Source organism: Symphalangus syndactylus, chromosome 7 (assembly GCF_028878055.3).
Source record: "Symphalangus syndactylus isolate Jambi chromosome 7, NHGRI_mSymSyn1-v2.1_pri, whole genome shotgun sequence".
Taxonomy (NCBI): domain Eukaryota; kingdom Metazoa; phylum Chordata; class Mammalia; order Primates; family Hylobatidae; genus Symphalangus; species Symphalangus syndactylus.
The window spans coordinates 50,914,735-50,928,163 of NC_072429.2; the positions used below are offsets into that span (position 1 = coordinate 50,914,735).

Genomic DNA, 13,429 nt, shown 5'->3' on the forward strand with positions numbered 1-13,429 from the left:
CCTTCTTTTCTCCTCCCTCCACTATAGGAAGGACCAAGCCTTCTTCCCTCCAAAGCTGGCTGAAAATAGCCCCTCTAGCAGGGCTTTTTCCCTCACCCTCCAATTCTGGAAGCCCAACTGAGAGCTGTCATCAGGGAAAGGTCCCTGCGTGCAGATGGCTTCCTTGAACTTGAATTATTCATAAGCTGTTGCCAAGAAGCCGCAGGGACTCACCCGCCCCACTGACAGGAGAAGAGAGTAGTTTTCCATCTGTTCACTCAAAAACTCATTTCCGCCCAAATGAGGATATTTAATCATAAGTTTTTCCCCTCTGTCTCTGCTACTCACAAATCTCAGACTTTCTTCTAATAGAATTAGGATGCTGGGAATGGGGAAAAACCCTCCAAGCATGAAACTTCCTCCCCAGAAGGGATAGAGGGTGGAGTCACCTGCTAAAGATGAAGCAGCCCTTCTGCAGCGTGACTCAGCAGCCATTTACCTGTTCTCTGGGCCCAGATGTTCTCTCTGAGTTGGGGCCTGCTGAACCAGGGGTGCCCTTTCTCAGTTAGGGAGTCTTAGCCAGAGAGGACCGAGGCACACATAGCTGGGCAGGAGGCTTCCCTGGGGATGGTGATGCTCACAAGCCACCCTGCTTTCCTGAGAAGACCCGAGGAGAGCTCTGGTTGCAGGCTTCCTCCAGCCCACATGCATGAGAGACCCCAGAAGGATACCTCGGGGGTCTGGAGAAGCCTCCTCTTCCTTTTTTAGAGAGCAACAGGGGCCTGAGCCCACCTTGTTGACTGAAGTAGCCATTTGTTCTCTGGAAACACAGCTTATTGACTGAAGGAGCCAGGCTCTGAGATAACACTTTTTGAATACGTACTGTGTGCCAGGCCCTATGCTAGGCACTGGACGGAGTCCCTACATACCTTTGAGCAGCTCACCTCCTAGCAGGGAAGGCCAAACTAGAAGTGGGGAATTAACCCAAATAAGTCCTTAGGGCTATGGTGGCACACACACGGGGGTTTTGAAGAAGGAGCTGCGGATTCTGAAATGAAGGGTAAGACTGAACGAGTAGAATTCCAGGTTTTCATATGCCTGTGGGGTTCTCAAGCCCTGAAAAATGGCATCCATTCAAGCACTCACAGCAGAAAATGTATCCTTCTCTCCTGCCCCCTTTCCTCCCAGCCCAGAGTCAGTCCTCTCATCTCCCCTGAGAATGCGCTTACCATGATTCCTGATGACATGCACATGGCTAAACCCATCGGACACATCAATAATTCATCTGAATTGATGCTTGTCCTTAAAAGGCTGTCCTTCCTCAGCTTCTAGGATTCCATATACATATTCTCAGACTCCTTTGCAGGTTTTTCTTCCTCTTCCAGATCTCCAAATGCTGGAGCTACCCAAGGCTCTGTCTCAGGCTCTCTTCTGTCTCTACACTCTCTCCCCGGGAGATCACATCCAGTCACTCTTTTTAAATAGCACCTATAGCTACTAACTCCCCAACACTCCATCTCAGCCTAGACCTCTTCCTTGACTCTAGGTTTGAATATCTAACAGCTTTTTTTAACATCTCACTTGGATTTTTAATTGGCTTTCCAAACTTAAACTATCCAAAGTAGACTCTTAGTTTTTTTTTTACCAGTAGCTTCTTTCCTGCTCTGCATTTTAGAAAAAAAAAGGCATAACCCTTTAGCTGGCTGTTTAAGGCAAAAACCTTGGTACCATTCTTGAATCCTCCCTTTCTCTCATGTTCCTCCTCCAACCCATATTCAAGTCCTATCTGTTCTACCTCCAAAATATGTCTCAAGTTCCTCTGTGTCCTCCCATCTCTAGTGCCACCACCCTGGTCCTCCATCATGTTTTGCCTGGATGACTGTAACAGCCTCCTAATTGTCTTCCCAGCTGCTACTCCTACCCTCCACTTCAACCCACTTTCCACACAAAAACCAAAACAATCATTTAAAAACATATTTAAAAATTAAGAAGAGAATTCTATGTATAATAGCATCAAAAGGTATAAAGTACTTAAGAATCAATCTAGCAAAGGATATGAAGGATTGTACACTGAACACTGTAAAAAATTGTTGAAATAAATTAGAGAAGACATAAATAAATGGAAAGACATCCCATGTTCATGAATTGGAAGACTTGCTATTATTAAAATGTCAGTAGTACTCAAAGTGATCTGCAGATTCAATATAATCCATACCAAAATCCTAATGATATATTTGGCAGATGGAAAAAAATCTACCCTAAAATTCATACAAAATCTCAAGGAATTCCCAATAGCCACAACAATTTGGAAAAAGAAGAACAAAGTTGAAGGACTCATACTTACTAATTTTAAAACTTATGCCAAGCCTACAATAATCAAAACAGTGTGGTACTGGCATAAAGACTGACATACAGACCAATGGCATAGAGTAGAGAGCCCAGAAATAAACCCTTTCCTGTATGGTCAAATAATTTTCAACAAAGGTGCTGAGATCATTCAATGGAGAAAGGACAATCTTTTCCCAGCACTGGGTAGCCACATGGAAAACTGGGTAGCCACATGGAAAACTGGGTAGCCACATGGAAAACTGGGTAGCCACATGGAAAAGAATGAAGTTGGGCCCTTTCCTTACTTCATATACAAAAATGAACTAAAAATGAATAAAAGGCCTACATGTAAGAACTAAAATTCTTAGAAGAAAACAAGAGAAAAGCTTCATGACATTAAATTTGGCAATGATTTCTTGAACATGACACCAAAAGCACAGGCAATAAAAGAATAAATAAATATAGTGAACTTCATCTAAATTAAAGATGTTTATGCATCAAAGGACACTGTCAACAGAGTAAAGAGGCAACCCACAGAATGGGAGAAAATATTTGAAAATCATATATCTGATAAGGAATCAATATCAGAATACATAAAGAACTCCTAAAGTGTAATAACTAAAAAAGAAAAAACCCATTTAAAAAATGGGCAAAGGAATCAAATAGACATTTCTCCAAAGAAGAAATATAAATGACCAATAAGCACATGCAAAGAGCCTCAACATCACTAATCATTAAAAATCAAAACAAAATCAAAACCACAATGAAATATCACTTCACATTCAATAGAATGGTTATTACCAAAACCCAGAAAATAATAAATATTGGAGAGGATGTGGAGCAACTGGAATCCTTGTGCACTGTTGGGGGGAATGTAAAATAGTGCAGCCACTATGGAAAACACTACAGCAATTCCCCCCCAAATTAAAAAAGAATTACCATATGATTTATCAATTTCACTTCTGGGTATAACCAAGCTAATTTAAAGCAGGGACTCTGACAGATAGTTGTACACCCACATTCATTGCACCATTATTCACAAGAGCCAGAAGGTAGAAGCAAGCCTAATGTACATCAAAAGATGAGTGGATGAACAAAGTGAGTGGTATATATATGCAATGGAATATTATTCAGCCTCAAAAAGGGAAGAAATTCTGACACACACTACAACATGGATAAGCCTTGAAGATATTATGCTAAGTGAAATAAGCCAGTTACAAAGAACAAATACTGATTCCACTTACATGAAATACCTAGAGAACTCCAATTCATAGAGACAGAAAATAGAACAGAGATTATCAAGGGCAGAAGGGAAGGGAGAATGGGGAGTTAGTGTTTAATGGAACAGATCAGTTTTTCAAGATGAAAAGAGATTGGTTACACAACAATGGGAAATGTACTGAATACCACTGAATTGTATACTTAAAATAGTTGAAGTGGTAAATTCTATGCCATGTATATTTTACTAAATATAAAATATATATCTGATCATTGCACACCCCTCTCTATCTCCCTCCCCCAATTAAAACCCTCCAGTGGCTTCTCATTGTCTTAAGGATAATGTCTAAAATTCCTAATACTAATTTTGATAGTACTTAGCCCATGAGGCCCAGTACAGTCTGGCTCTCGAACCTCTCACCAGAGGAATTGTCTCTCCCCTCTCTAGCCACACAAAACTCTCTCACATTGTCTCAGAGGCTTTATGACACTGTTCTTCCGACTGAATTCTCTTCCCCACCCTCTTCATTCTTCACGTCTCAGTGACCTCCATCGCCTCCCCAAATGATGGTGAGCTCCAGCACTGCAGGGACTGTTAGGGCCTGCATGAGTGACAGGGTGCAGTAGCTCTGGGGAGCCTCCCTTAACAGGCCTGAGGCCAGAGCCCCGGCTGCTGCCTTCCACCTCCAGGTCCTGGAGTCCTCTCCCCAACCACAAGTGGGTGTGCTGTGCATGTTTTCTCTGTCTAAGGCTGTGTCTTTGGTTTCCCATGCGACGGTGTGTGTGCATGCGTGTGTGTGAATGAATGTGTGTATGTGTAGAGGTTGTCCCAGACTCCTCTCCTCTCCACCCACCACTTATTCTCTGGACTGGCTCTCTGGCTTTCTGGAATGGATGAGTTTCTTTCCCTGCCAGATAGGGATGGCCTAAGGTGGCCTCATTTGACTTCTCTGGACAGGGCTTCTGGCCCATCCCTCATTCCATGGCTTTCTCTCCTGGCTTTGAAAAGAGTTCTGAGCATAATATTCCAGGCAGCTCTTCTAAGAGCATAACATTGAATTATGCTTTCAAGCACAGGGGTATTTTCCTCTCTTTTTTTCCAGACATGGGTTCTGGGGCACTCATGGCTATTGCTAATTCTTCTTAATGCCCTGGCACCATAGAAACAAGTTATGGTCTAGGCTGTGCAAGCACAGACCTGGCCTGCAGGGGCTTCTCAGGAGGGTAAGGGGTTTTGAGCCCTTCTGACCACCCTGGCATTCATGTCTGCTTGTCCATGGCTGCCTTGGCTACCCCTCCTGGCCTCTGGTATAGTTGGGCAGAAGGGAGAAGCGTGGTTAAGAATGGCTGGATTTGTGTTTCAGCCTCTTCCTAGTCCGTGACCTGGCAAACTACTTTAGCTCTCTAAGCTTCTATTTCTGCAGCGGTAAAATGAGAATTTTAATAGTACTTGCCTGTTTCATAGTATCAATGTAAGTAATAGAAAAAATAATGCGTGTAGGTGCATAGCCCAATACAGCAGGCCTCTCTGGCCCCATGGCTGAGCTGGCCTCTCAGTTGGCCAATGTGGCCAGGTTTAGGCCACCCCGTCCCCTTTGTGGGAAAGGCATACACCATCCTTGGAGGCCTCAGGGCCCAATGCTGAGGGTCTTTGCGGTCCTCTCTACATCTCAGAAGGCTTTGTATTCCCAGAGTGACAGCAAAGACAGAAGTGGACTAAGAAGAGCCAATTCCCCTTCTTCCTCTCCTTCCTTTTCCTTGGTTGCGGCTCAGTGGTCAGGGCTCAGGCAAGGCCTGGGCGACCTCCTTCTAGCTTGGGCTACCCTCTGGCCTTCTGATGGGGTGAGGCACACCTCCCTCCCCCAAATCACCCACCCCTGGAAACACACAGTGCTGGCCCCTCAGCTCTAAGGGTCCATCCTCCAGATGGCAGCCCTAATGAATGCTTAGCCTGAGTCTTCATGAGAAAAGAAGGGGTGTGGATGGTTAGGAACCAAAAAAGGGAATTTGACCTTCTTTGGTGGGAGGGGAAGGCTGCACCTGGTCCTCAACCACAAGGAGGATTACACTCCAGGGAGAGTTTGGAGAATAGAGTGGAGCCCACATTACTAAGGGGTGGGGCAAAGTCAGGGCAGGGAGTGGCAGGGACAAATGAAGGGGAGAAGTGGAAACACACATCTTAGTGTTTGGTATTTATAATGGATCCTGTAGTGATTTTTACTTTAAATTTAAAGGTCTTTAAAACTTATGCGGATCACCTCTTTGGTTTCTGAGGTCATCTTGGTAAAGTGCAGTGTGTGTATTTTGGGTGCTCAAAGTGAAGCGTAGCATAGGATACCCAGCATGAGCAAGGCCCTCACTAGCCGCCCAAGCCCGCATGGCTGCCGGGGAGGTGGGAACAGCAGGACAGAGCTATGGGAGAGTGATGGGGACCAAATGCACACCCAAGGTTAAGCCTTACCTCTCAGGACACTGTCTCCCTTGGTCCCCTAGACTGATGCCTTCCCCTTCAGGTAAGTTCCTTCCATTCCTGTCATCTCTTCCCACTTCTGGGAGTTCCTAGGCATTCCTGCTTCTAGATCCTTCATTATCTGTCACAGAACCACAGTGCTGTCCTCAGAGTCAGTAAGAACACACAGGCTATAGTGCCATTATCTGGCTGACAATTCTCTTCCCCCACCATCAGTAGAGAAGCCTCATGAGAATGACATATCTATTCCCCAGGGTCTAACATGGGGGTGCACATAGGTAGCCCTCAACAAATATTTGTGGAACCAATGGATGGATGATTTTAATGGATTGATGTCATATCTGTCTTTCCTCAGACTGGAAGCTATTTAAGAGAGGGCCTCTGTCTGCCACTACCATTGCTGTATTCCCAGCAGCAGTGGACTGACCAGCAGTAGTGCTGGGGATATATCTTTGGGTCATTGGTTCCATGAAGTGAAACGAGCTCCGCCTGCTGGAGTGAATCAGCCTTGGCAGAGGGAGGTGTGGGTGGGAAGGAGGTCTGTCCCATTCTCCAGGAAAGTGGGCCAGCCCACCTGTGGGAAAGACACAAATAAAGGCTCTCAGATGCATTGATCCTGAGCAGTCCCAGACAGCAGGATAAAAATAAGGCCACCTAATGCTGTGCCAAGCATTTTATATAGATCATCTCATTTCATCCTCATGACGGACCCATGAAGTAGATGTGACGGTCATCTCCCTACTACAGAAGAGGAGACCCTAGGGAGGTCACATGACTGGCCCCAGGCCACACAGGTAGGGGGCAACAGCACCACAGCCACATGATACCACCTCTCAGAGTGCTGAGGATATTCTAGACGCCAAAGATTATGGGAGCTGGGGAAGGAATCTGAATGTGGGTTGGCACAGAGGGGAAGGGCCTGGAAAACCTGGACTTGTTCTGTTGTCAGTGGTGGTCCCTGAGAGTCAGGAGGTGTGGGGTCCAGTCCCAGCTCAGCTATTTTACGTGCTGCCGGTGGTTCTCCCTTCCCTGGGCCTTGGTATCCTCATCTGCATAATGGGATTGTGCTGGCAACCACTTCACAGGGTGGTGCTGAGGACTCAAAAGTCCAGCACACAGGCAGGGGATCACCATGCTGGAGGGAAGGTACTTCCAAGTAATAAGAGGAATAAAGTGCAGGGTGAAGGCAACACCGAAAACTTGAAACCCCAGGCCCAGAGGAGGGTGAAATAAAAACCTGTTTGGCAAAGACAGACTCAAACCCCCATGAGTTGTCTGGGTGTCTGAGGGCTGGCTGCTGGAATCTCCCCAAAACCACCCCCCAGGGCTCCTTTCTGAGCTTCTCCAGAATGGAATTGAGGTGTGGAGGAGCATGACAGCCTCAGACCAGCACACTGTACCATGCACACGGGACATACGTTTCTTTGGTTTTATTATTACAAACACACCATGGCTCTGTCACAATAGGGAAATCTGAGCTCTACATGCTCTACATACCATTTCTTTTCTACCTGGACAGGGCCCCATAAAAGCCTCCAAGCCATGTGTAGATGCAAGACACATTTGACAGAACAGTTCAACTCATAGCTTATAATGATGCCATTTCTCCAGCTGTGCCAGGACTTCCCATGAGGCTGGATTGCTTGATTCATGTTTTATGAGCCCCACAATGCTGAAGCTCCTTTTCCAGGGACTTGGCATAGGCAGTCAATTCCACATTTGGGATAGGTCCTCTCTGGAAGCGAATGTCAGGCAGTGACATCCAAGTTTCTGCATGCAGTCGGTTAACAGCCATGTTTAGGGGGAACATGATTTAAAAAGCACATCTCTCTCCCTCCTCCCCCACCTGCACAAGGCTCACATCTCATTATGGTGCGGCCCATGTACATTGAAGTGTGATACTTGGTTTTGAAAACGTTCGAACAGTCTCTGTGGAAATCTGAGAGAAATTGGCGGGGAGCTGCCGTGGTGCATTCCTCCTGTAGTCCTTCATGCTAATGCTTCATCCTCTCTAATAACTTCTGATAGACAGGGGCTGAAAAAGAGAAGTTTGTAACATCAGATAGGTGCAGATCTCCCCATGTCTGTCTAGGACACTGTCAGAATCTCAAGGACCAGGGCCAAGCAGCCTCCTTCTGCCATGCTCTCCTGCACATAGCAGGTGCTTTGTGGTTTGTGAAACTTCACTCTTTACTCAAGGCCCGATGTTCTGGTTTCCTGTACCTATCAACTTGGAACTAGATCCTCACCATGGGCTCCTGCCAAGCCCTTTGCAATATTCCCAGACTTCCTAAGCTGAAAACTCACATTAACCCTAAAAGGTTGTTACTCTTATTATCCCCATCTTGCAGAGAAGGAAATGGGGTGTTCTGGGTCTGACCCCAAGTCACCCTGCTGTTCTGACTCCAAAGGCCAGGCTTGTTTTACTGCACCATGATGTTCTTATCTACATACAGCAGATGGCAGGCTTGGGCTTGCTTGGGGGTAAGGCCTAAACAGGTCTGCAATGACTTCAAACCCAGACCAGACTTACCTAGTCGCACAGACCTCTGGGAAGCCTGAAAGAAAACACAAGGTGTCAGGTTTTCTAGTGAAAGTTATACCTGCACCTGCTTATGACAATGGCTTTGCCCACTGCCACCCCTACTCAGAAAAAATGCTGGGGTGAGGAAGAAGAAGGGGAAGGTGGAACTTATAGGCGCCAGGGAGTTCCTCAGGTGGCCTTGGCAGACATAAGTTGTGCAAGCCCCTATCAAGTGTGGCTTTAGGTGGACATTCCTAGGAGACCCCCAAGCCAGGCTCTCCCACTGAGACTACAGCCTAGAGTTGAGGGAGCTGGGGCTGCACAGAGGTGGCCTCAGGGGTAGGAGTTCAGGGCCAAGAATCCTTCTCGAGGGACTAAGGAGATCCCTGGGTACAAAAGTAAAGTGACACGGTAAGTTCCAGGCCTCTGGGTTCAGGACGGCTCCCTGCAGCCTCTCCTCTTGAAGTGCAATCTTTCTGTAAGGCACCTCACATTCCCAAGAGGCTCCACCTGACCCAAAAAAGCAAAAGAGCCAAGTGGGGCACTGAGTACTGGGCAAGCTGGGGAGCAGGAAAGGAAGCTCAGAAAGAGCCAGAGAGGGTTTGAGAGGGAGGTAGGGCTGGGGCAAGGAAGGGATGGCTCCACACACATAGAGAGCCCAGTATCCCTGTATCCAGAATCCACACAGTGCCCAGGAGAGCCCCAGCCTCACCCAGGATGGGCAATGCCATGGATAGCAGAAGAGTGACCCAGAGGCCCCGGCTCAGGGCAGGCCTGGCCACTGTAAGATGAACTTGGGATGGGCTGCCTCTTGGACAGATGGCTTCCAGAGCTATGTCTGTTCTCTCCAGCAGTGACTTCCCCATGATTTGAGTCTCAGAGGCCTCTGTGTGAAAGCCTGCACTTTGGCCCATGAAAGCCCAGGAGTTGCCTGGGTTCTTTACTCTGAATTTGACAAAGGCTGGGGCTGAGGATGCCCCAGTGGGAGTGGGGAGAAGTTTTAAGAGAGCCCTGGGGAACAGCCAAGGAAGACAGGGGCTGGAGAGGCTCCTCTATGGCCCAAACAGAGGAACTGAGGCTGCTCAGGCTAGGTGCAAACCTAGCAGGCATCTTACCCTGGAAAACGCTGATGCTTGTTTGAAGATCTCAAGCGCAGAGTCTGCAAGTTCATCCCCTCTTTCCTGAGGTCTGTTGGCTGAAGAGGAAAGAAAAGGCAGGTTTGACCAGAGTGAAACCATTAGCATGTCATTCATAACAACCGTGACTGAGGGGCACCGGTGGGCTTTCTGGCTCACATTTCCAAAGACATGTTTTCTCTATAATGTTTCATAACTCATGGTAGAACTTGGCCCATGGGGAGAGAGCGCCAAGAAAGGTGAATGCACACATGAGGAGAGGCAGGACTGAGGTTCAACTGCACTGGAGGCAAGGAACACACTGAGGTGAGATGCTGTAAGAGGAGTGCTGGGAATCGTGCGGGCAGCATCCACGCGCATACAGAAAACTGGGCTGTGTCCGAGGGGAGTTAATATAGCTGGGCAACTCCGCAAAGAGCAATGTGTCCTCACATTCCTTAGTGTGGTGCATTCAAAACCAACAGCTCCCAATTCACTCTGCAATCGGTCACATAGGCACAGTTTAACTATCACAATTACATGTTGTTCTGATCATTGTTTAGAACAGTTTTTCTTCTCTCCACCAACTGCCACATGGAGAAAAGGACTGGCTGCAGAGTCAGTAGGGATGCGACACTTACCCGGAGGCTGCAGAACATTGGTGATGACATGGACCACGCCATTTGTGGCCATGATGTCAGGCTCAGCAACAGGCTCCTTGTTGACACTCACCACATTGTTTTTCTAAAAGAAAAACAGAGAGTAGTGGTTGAAAGTAGAGCATTTATTTATACATTTATGTATTTATTTTATTCACTCAACAAGTGTTTAACTGAACACTTTTCAGTTTTTTCTCCTTGTTTTTTTTTTTTTTTTTTTTTTTTGAGATGGAGTTCCACTCTTGTCGCCCAGGCTAGAGTGCAGTGGCACGATCTCGACTCACCGCAACCTCTGCCTCCTGGGTTCGAGTCATTATCCTGCCTCAAGCTCCCGAGTAGCTGGGATTACAGGCATGCGCCACCATGCCCGGCTAATTTTGTATTTTTAGTAGAGATGGGTTTTCACCGTGTTGGCCAGGCTGGTCTTGAACTCCTGACCTCAGATGACCTGCCCACTTCGGCCTCCCAAAGTGCTGGGATTACAGGCATGAGCCACTGCACCCGGCCTACTGAACACTTTTCATATGCCAGGTCCTGTATAAGACTGGGGATACTCTGGTGAATGAAACAGTCCCTGCCCTTGACAGACCTTCAGTGTGGGGGATTAATTCAAATCTCCTGTGTGGATTTAGCACATTGCAATTTACATAATGCTTTTTTGTGTGATCCACTCAGTCCTCACAGCAATGTATGATAAGAAGAGTAGATATTATTGTCCCATTCCACAGAAGAGGAGACTGAGACTGAAGACAGGCGAAGTGCCTCTTTTAAGCTAAGTAGGTGGAACGGCTGGAAATGGAAGACAGGCTTCCTGCTCTGGGCAAAAGGCTCTTTCCATTTTGCCTGGGTGCCTGACTAAAGATTTTCTCATAGGAGGCCCACCCAGGGCAAATCTATCTTAGGCCTTCCTGAAGGATCCATGTGACAAACTCAAGGGGGTAGGAGGCACAGAAGCCTGTGACAGACAGGACCCCAGCATCTGAAACCAGGTGCGAGGAGATTCTTGAATGACCTGCTAAAGTCAAACAAGTCATCCCTGTGCCTACCTCCCTACATGCATATCTTCCTATGCTCCTGGTGAGAAACTGGTGAGGAATGGATGGCTGAAGACCAGGAGAGAGGAGCAGAGAGTAGAAGGCAGCCACACACTGAAGAGTGGTCCCTCCACAGAGGGGTCAGTGGCCTCTGCAGGTGCAGCCAGGGAGATTTCTGGAGCTCGGCGGGCTATCTGCTTTAGGAACACTCTTAGTGCAGTTACGAAGTTATATCATCAATGTGCAGAGCAAGGGAAGGCTCACAGAGCAAGTGTCAGAACTCAAAAAGCCTCTTGGGATGGTCTGGTTCATGGTAGAACTCAGTGAACCCCTGGGTTTGGGGGGTGGGATGGTGTGAGTAGAGACTGATCTCTTCAGTCACGTAACTAGTTGCCTACCACCTCCTTAAGAGAAGGAAGATCTAATAGCCTCTCTCAGATGCCAAATCAGATGCTCTATTCCCTTGTAAATCTGGAAGTTCTCACTCATGTCTAACTATGATCTCACTCGATTTCCCTGAAGACCCTCTTCTCTTTTCTCTTTTTCTTTGGACGAATTACACTCAGAGATTCGGGCTGCATCTTGAAGGTTGTGTGTGTATAATGCCATCCTGGGGGTGAGATATGTCCTGGAGCCCTGGTGGGAGGGCACAGCCAGCCTTTGATTTGCAGGACACTTACCAAGCTGACTTCCAGCTTGTCCCCTTGGAGAGACTTTAGCCGCACCAGGGCCCCGATGCCTCCACTAACCAGGATTTCATCACCAATGTGGTATCTCAGGATGTTGGCAAGTTCCTTGGCATCTCCTGCAAGTTGCGGGAAAAGGAGATAGAGTTAATCCCAAGAATGGTAATTAGCCTGGTCAAGGAGGGCCCAGAGGAGAAGATGTAAGTGGTCACCCCTGAAATGAAGAACTCCTTGCCCAGGGAATAAGCACTTATTAAGCTCCCACTGTATAGTCAACGTTGTGACCCACAATCTGTCTAATGGTCAGAGGACACAAAGCACATGTTCATGACCACAAATCTGCCCTGGCAGTCAGTTGGCTTCTGGGTTAAATATGCTCTCTGGGATGCCGGGCTCCCTGGCTGCTGAGAAGGAGTTAATCCATACTCTTCTGTGAGTATGACTCATGTTTCCATGAGATAAATATTTGCTTGGAAAGCCAGGGACCTTTCCAGCACCGGCATCTGGGACATTTCATCATCAGCATGGCTCCTGACGGTTATAACACAGTAGTGCAATATTTACACATTCTGCCCTCAAATGCACATTCGGTTTGAGATGGCTATTTCCTGAAGGGAGAACTTAAAAGAGTGGACAGCTGTACTGTGGAGGAGCCATGGAGCCGATGAGGTCAGGGCTGAGGGGGATATTCCCTCCGCAGCATCTCTCCTCGTCACGTCTCAGCATTCCTTTCAGCCCACATCAGTGTCTCCAGCAACTGGGGCAGGCATCTGATTGCCCATAAAGGTGCAGAGGCATTTCCCAAATTAAGTGTGGGAGGTCATTCCGAAAGTTTCCAGCTGCCCTCTCATCTCAGATACTCCCATTACCAGCCAAATGGCTAAATTTCCCCAGGGCTTATGAACAGCTATTTCCAGCATCTTGAAACCTAGAAGGGAGGAAGTTTTAATGTATTTTGGAGAGTTCACTTGGTTATTGACAAATCCACATGCGTGCCAGAGGGTGGAGCCATTGGGTACCAACTGATTTTCAAACATCCACAACCTGGAGCTGACAAGGTTCCCCTTCCACAAAATACTGCCTGGAAGTACAGAGCCACACCAGCCCCTGGGGTGCATGGGATGTCCTTTCAATATCTCTAACACCTGGACCAACCTCTAACACTCTCTGTCCCCCGGGGGTGCCTCAGACCTGGGGGAGGGTGTGTTTGGGAAGCTTTCCCCATCCCCCTCCTCAACTCCCACATAATTGAAAATGAAAAGAAAGCCAAGCTGGCTCAGGCCACCTGGGGAATATTCCGTTCTTGCTGGACAGAGAGAGGATGAAAAGTTTATGCTCAGAATGAACTTCTCCCGTCTCCTTAGGAACATACGTCAGCATCACAGACACAGGCATTCATTTAGCAATAAAGAAAAT

The 13,429-nt window shown here is 47.4% G+C and overlaps 1 protein-coding gene across 2 annotated transcripts in view; it reads right to left on the bottom strand.

The window, feature by feature from the left end:
* Positions 1-7,410: 7,410 nt before the first annotated feature.
* TGFBI (transforming growth factor beta induced) overlaps positions 7,411-13,429 on the bottom strand; it is a 34,589-nt gene continuing 28,570 nt past the window's right edge. For both annotated transcript variants that reach the window (XM_055286171.2, XM_055286169.1), the window contains exons 13-17: positions 12,008-12,132; positions 10,276-10,378; positions 9,635-9,714; positions 8,529-8,553; positions 7,411-8,030 (exon numbers count right to left, since the gene is read on the bottom strand). In XM_055286171.2, the coding sequence (XP_055142146.1) occupies positions 7,990-8,030; positions 8,529-8,553; positions 9,635-9,714; positions 10,276-10,378; positions 12,008-12,132 (374 nt within the window). In that variant the 3' untranslated portion in view covers positions 7,411-7,989. The remainder of the gene's footprint in view (positions 8,031-8,528; positions 8,554-9,634; positions 9,715-10,275; positions 10,379-12,007; positions 12,133-13,429) is intronic.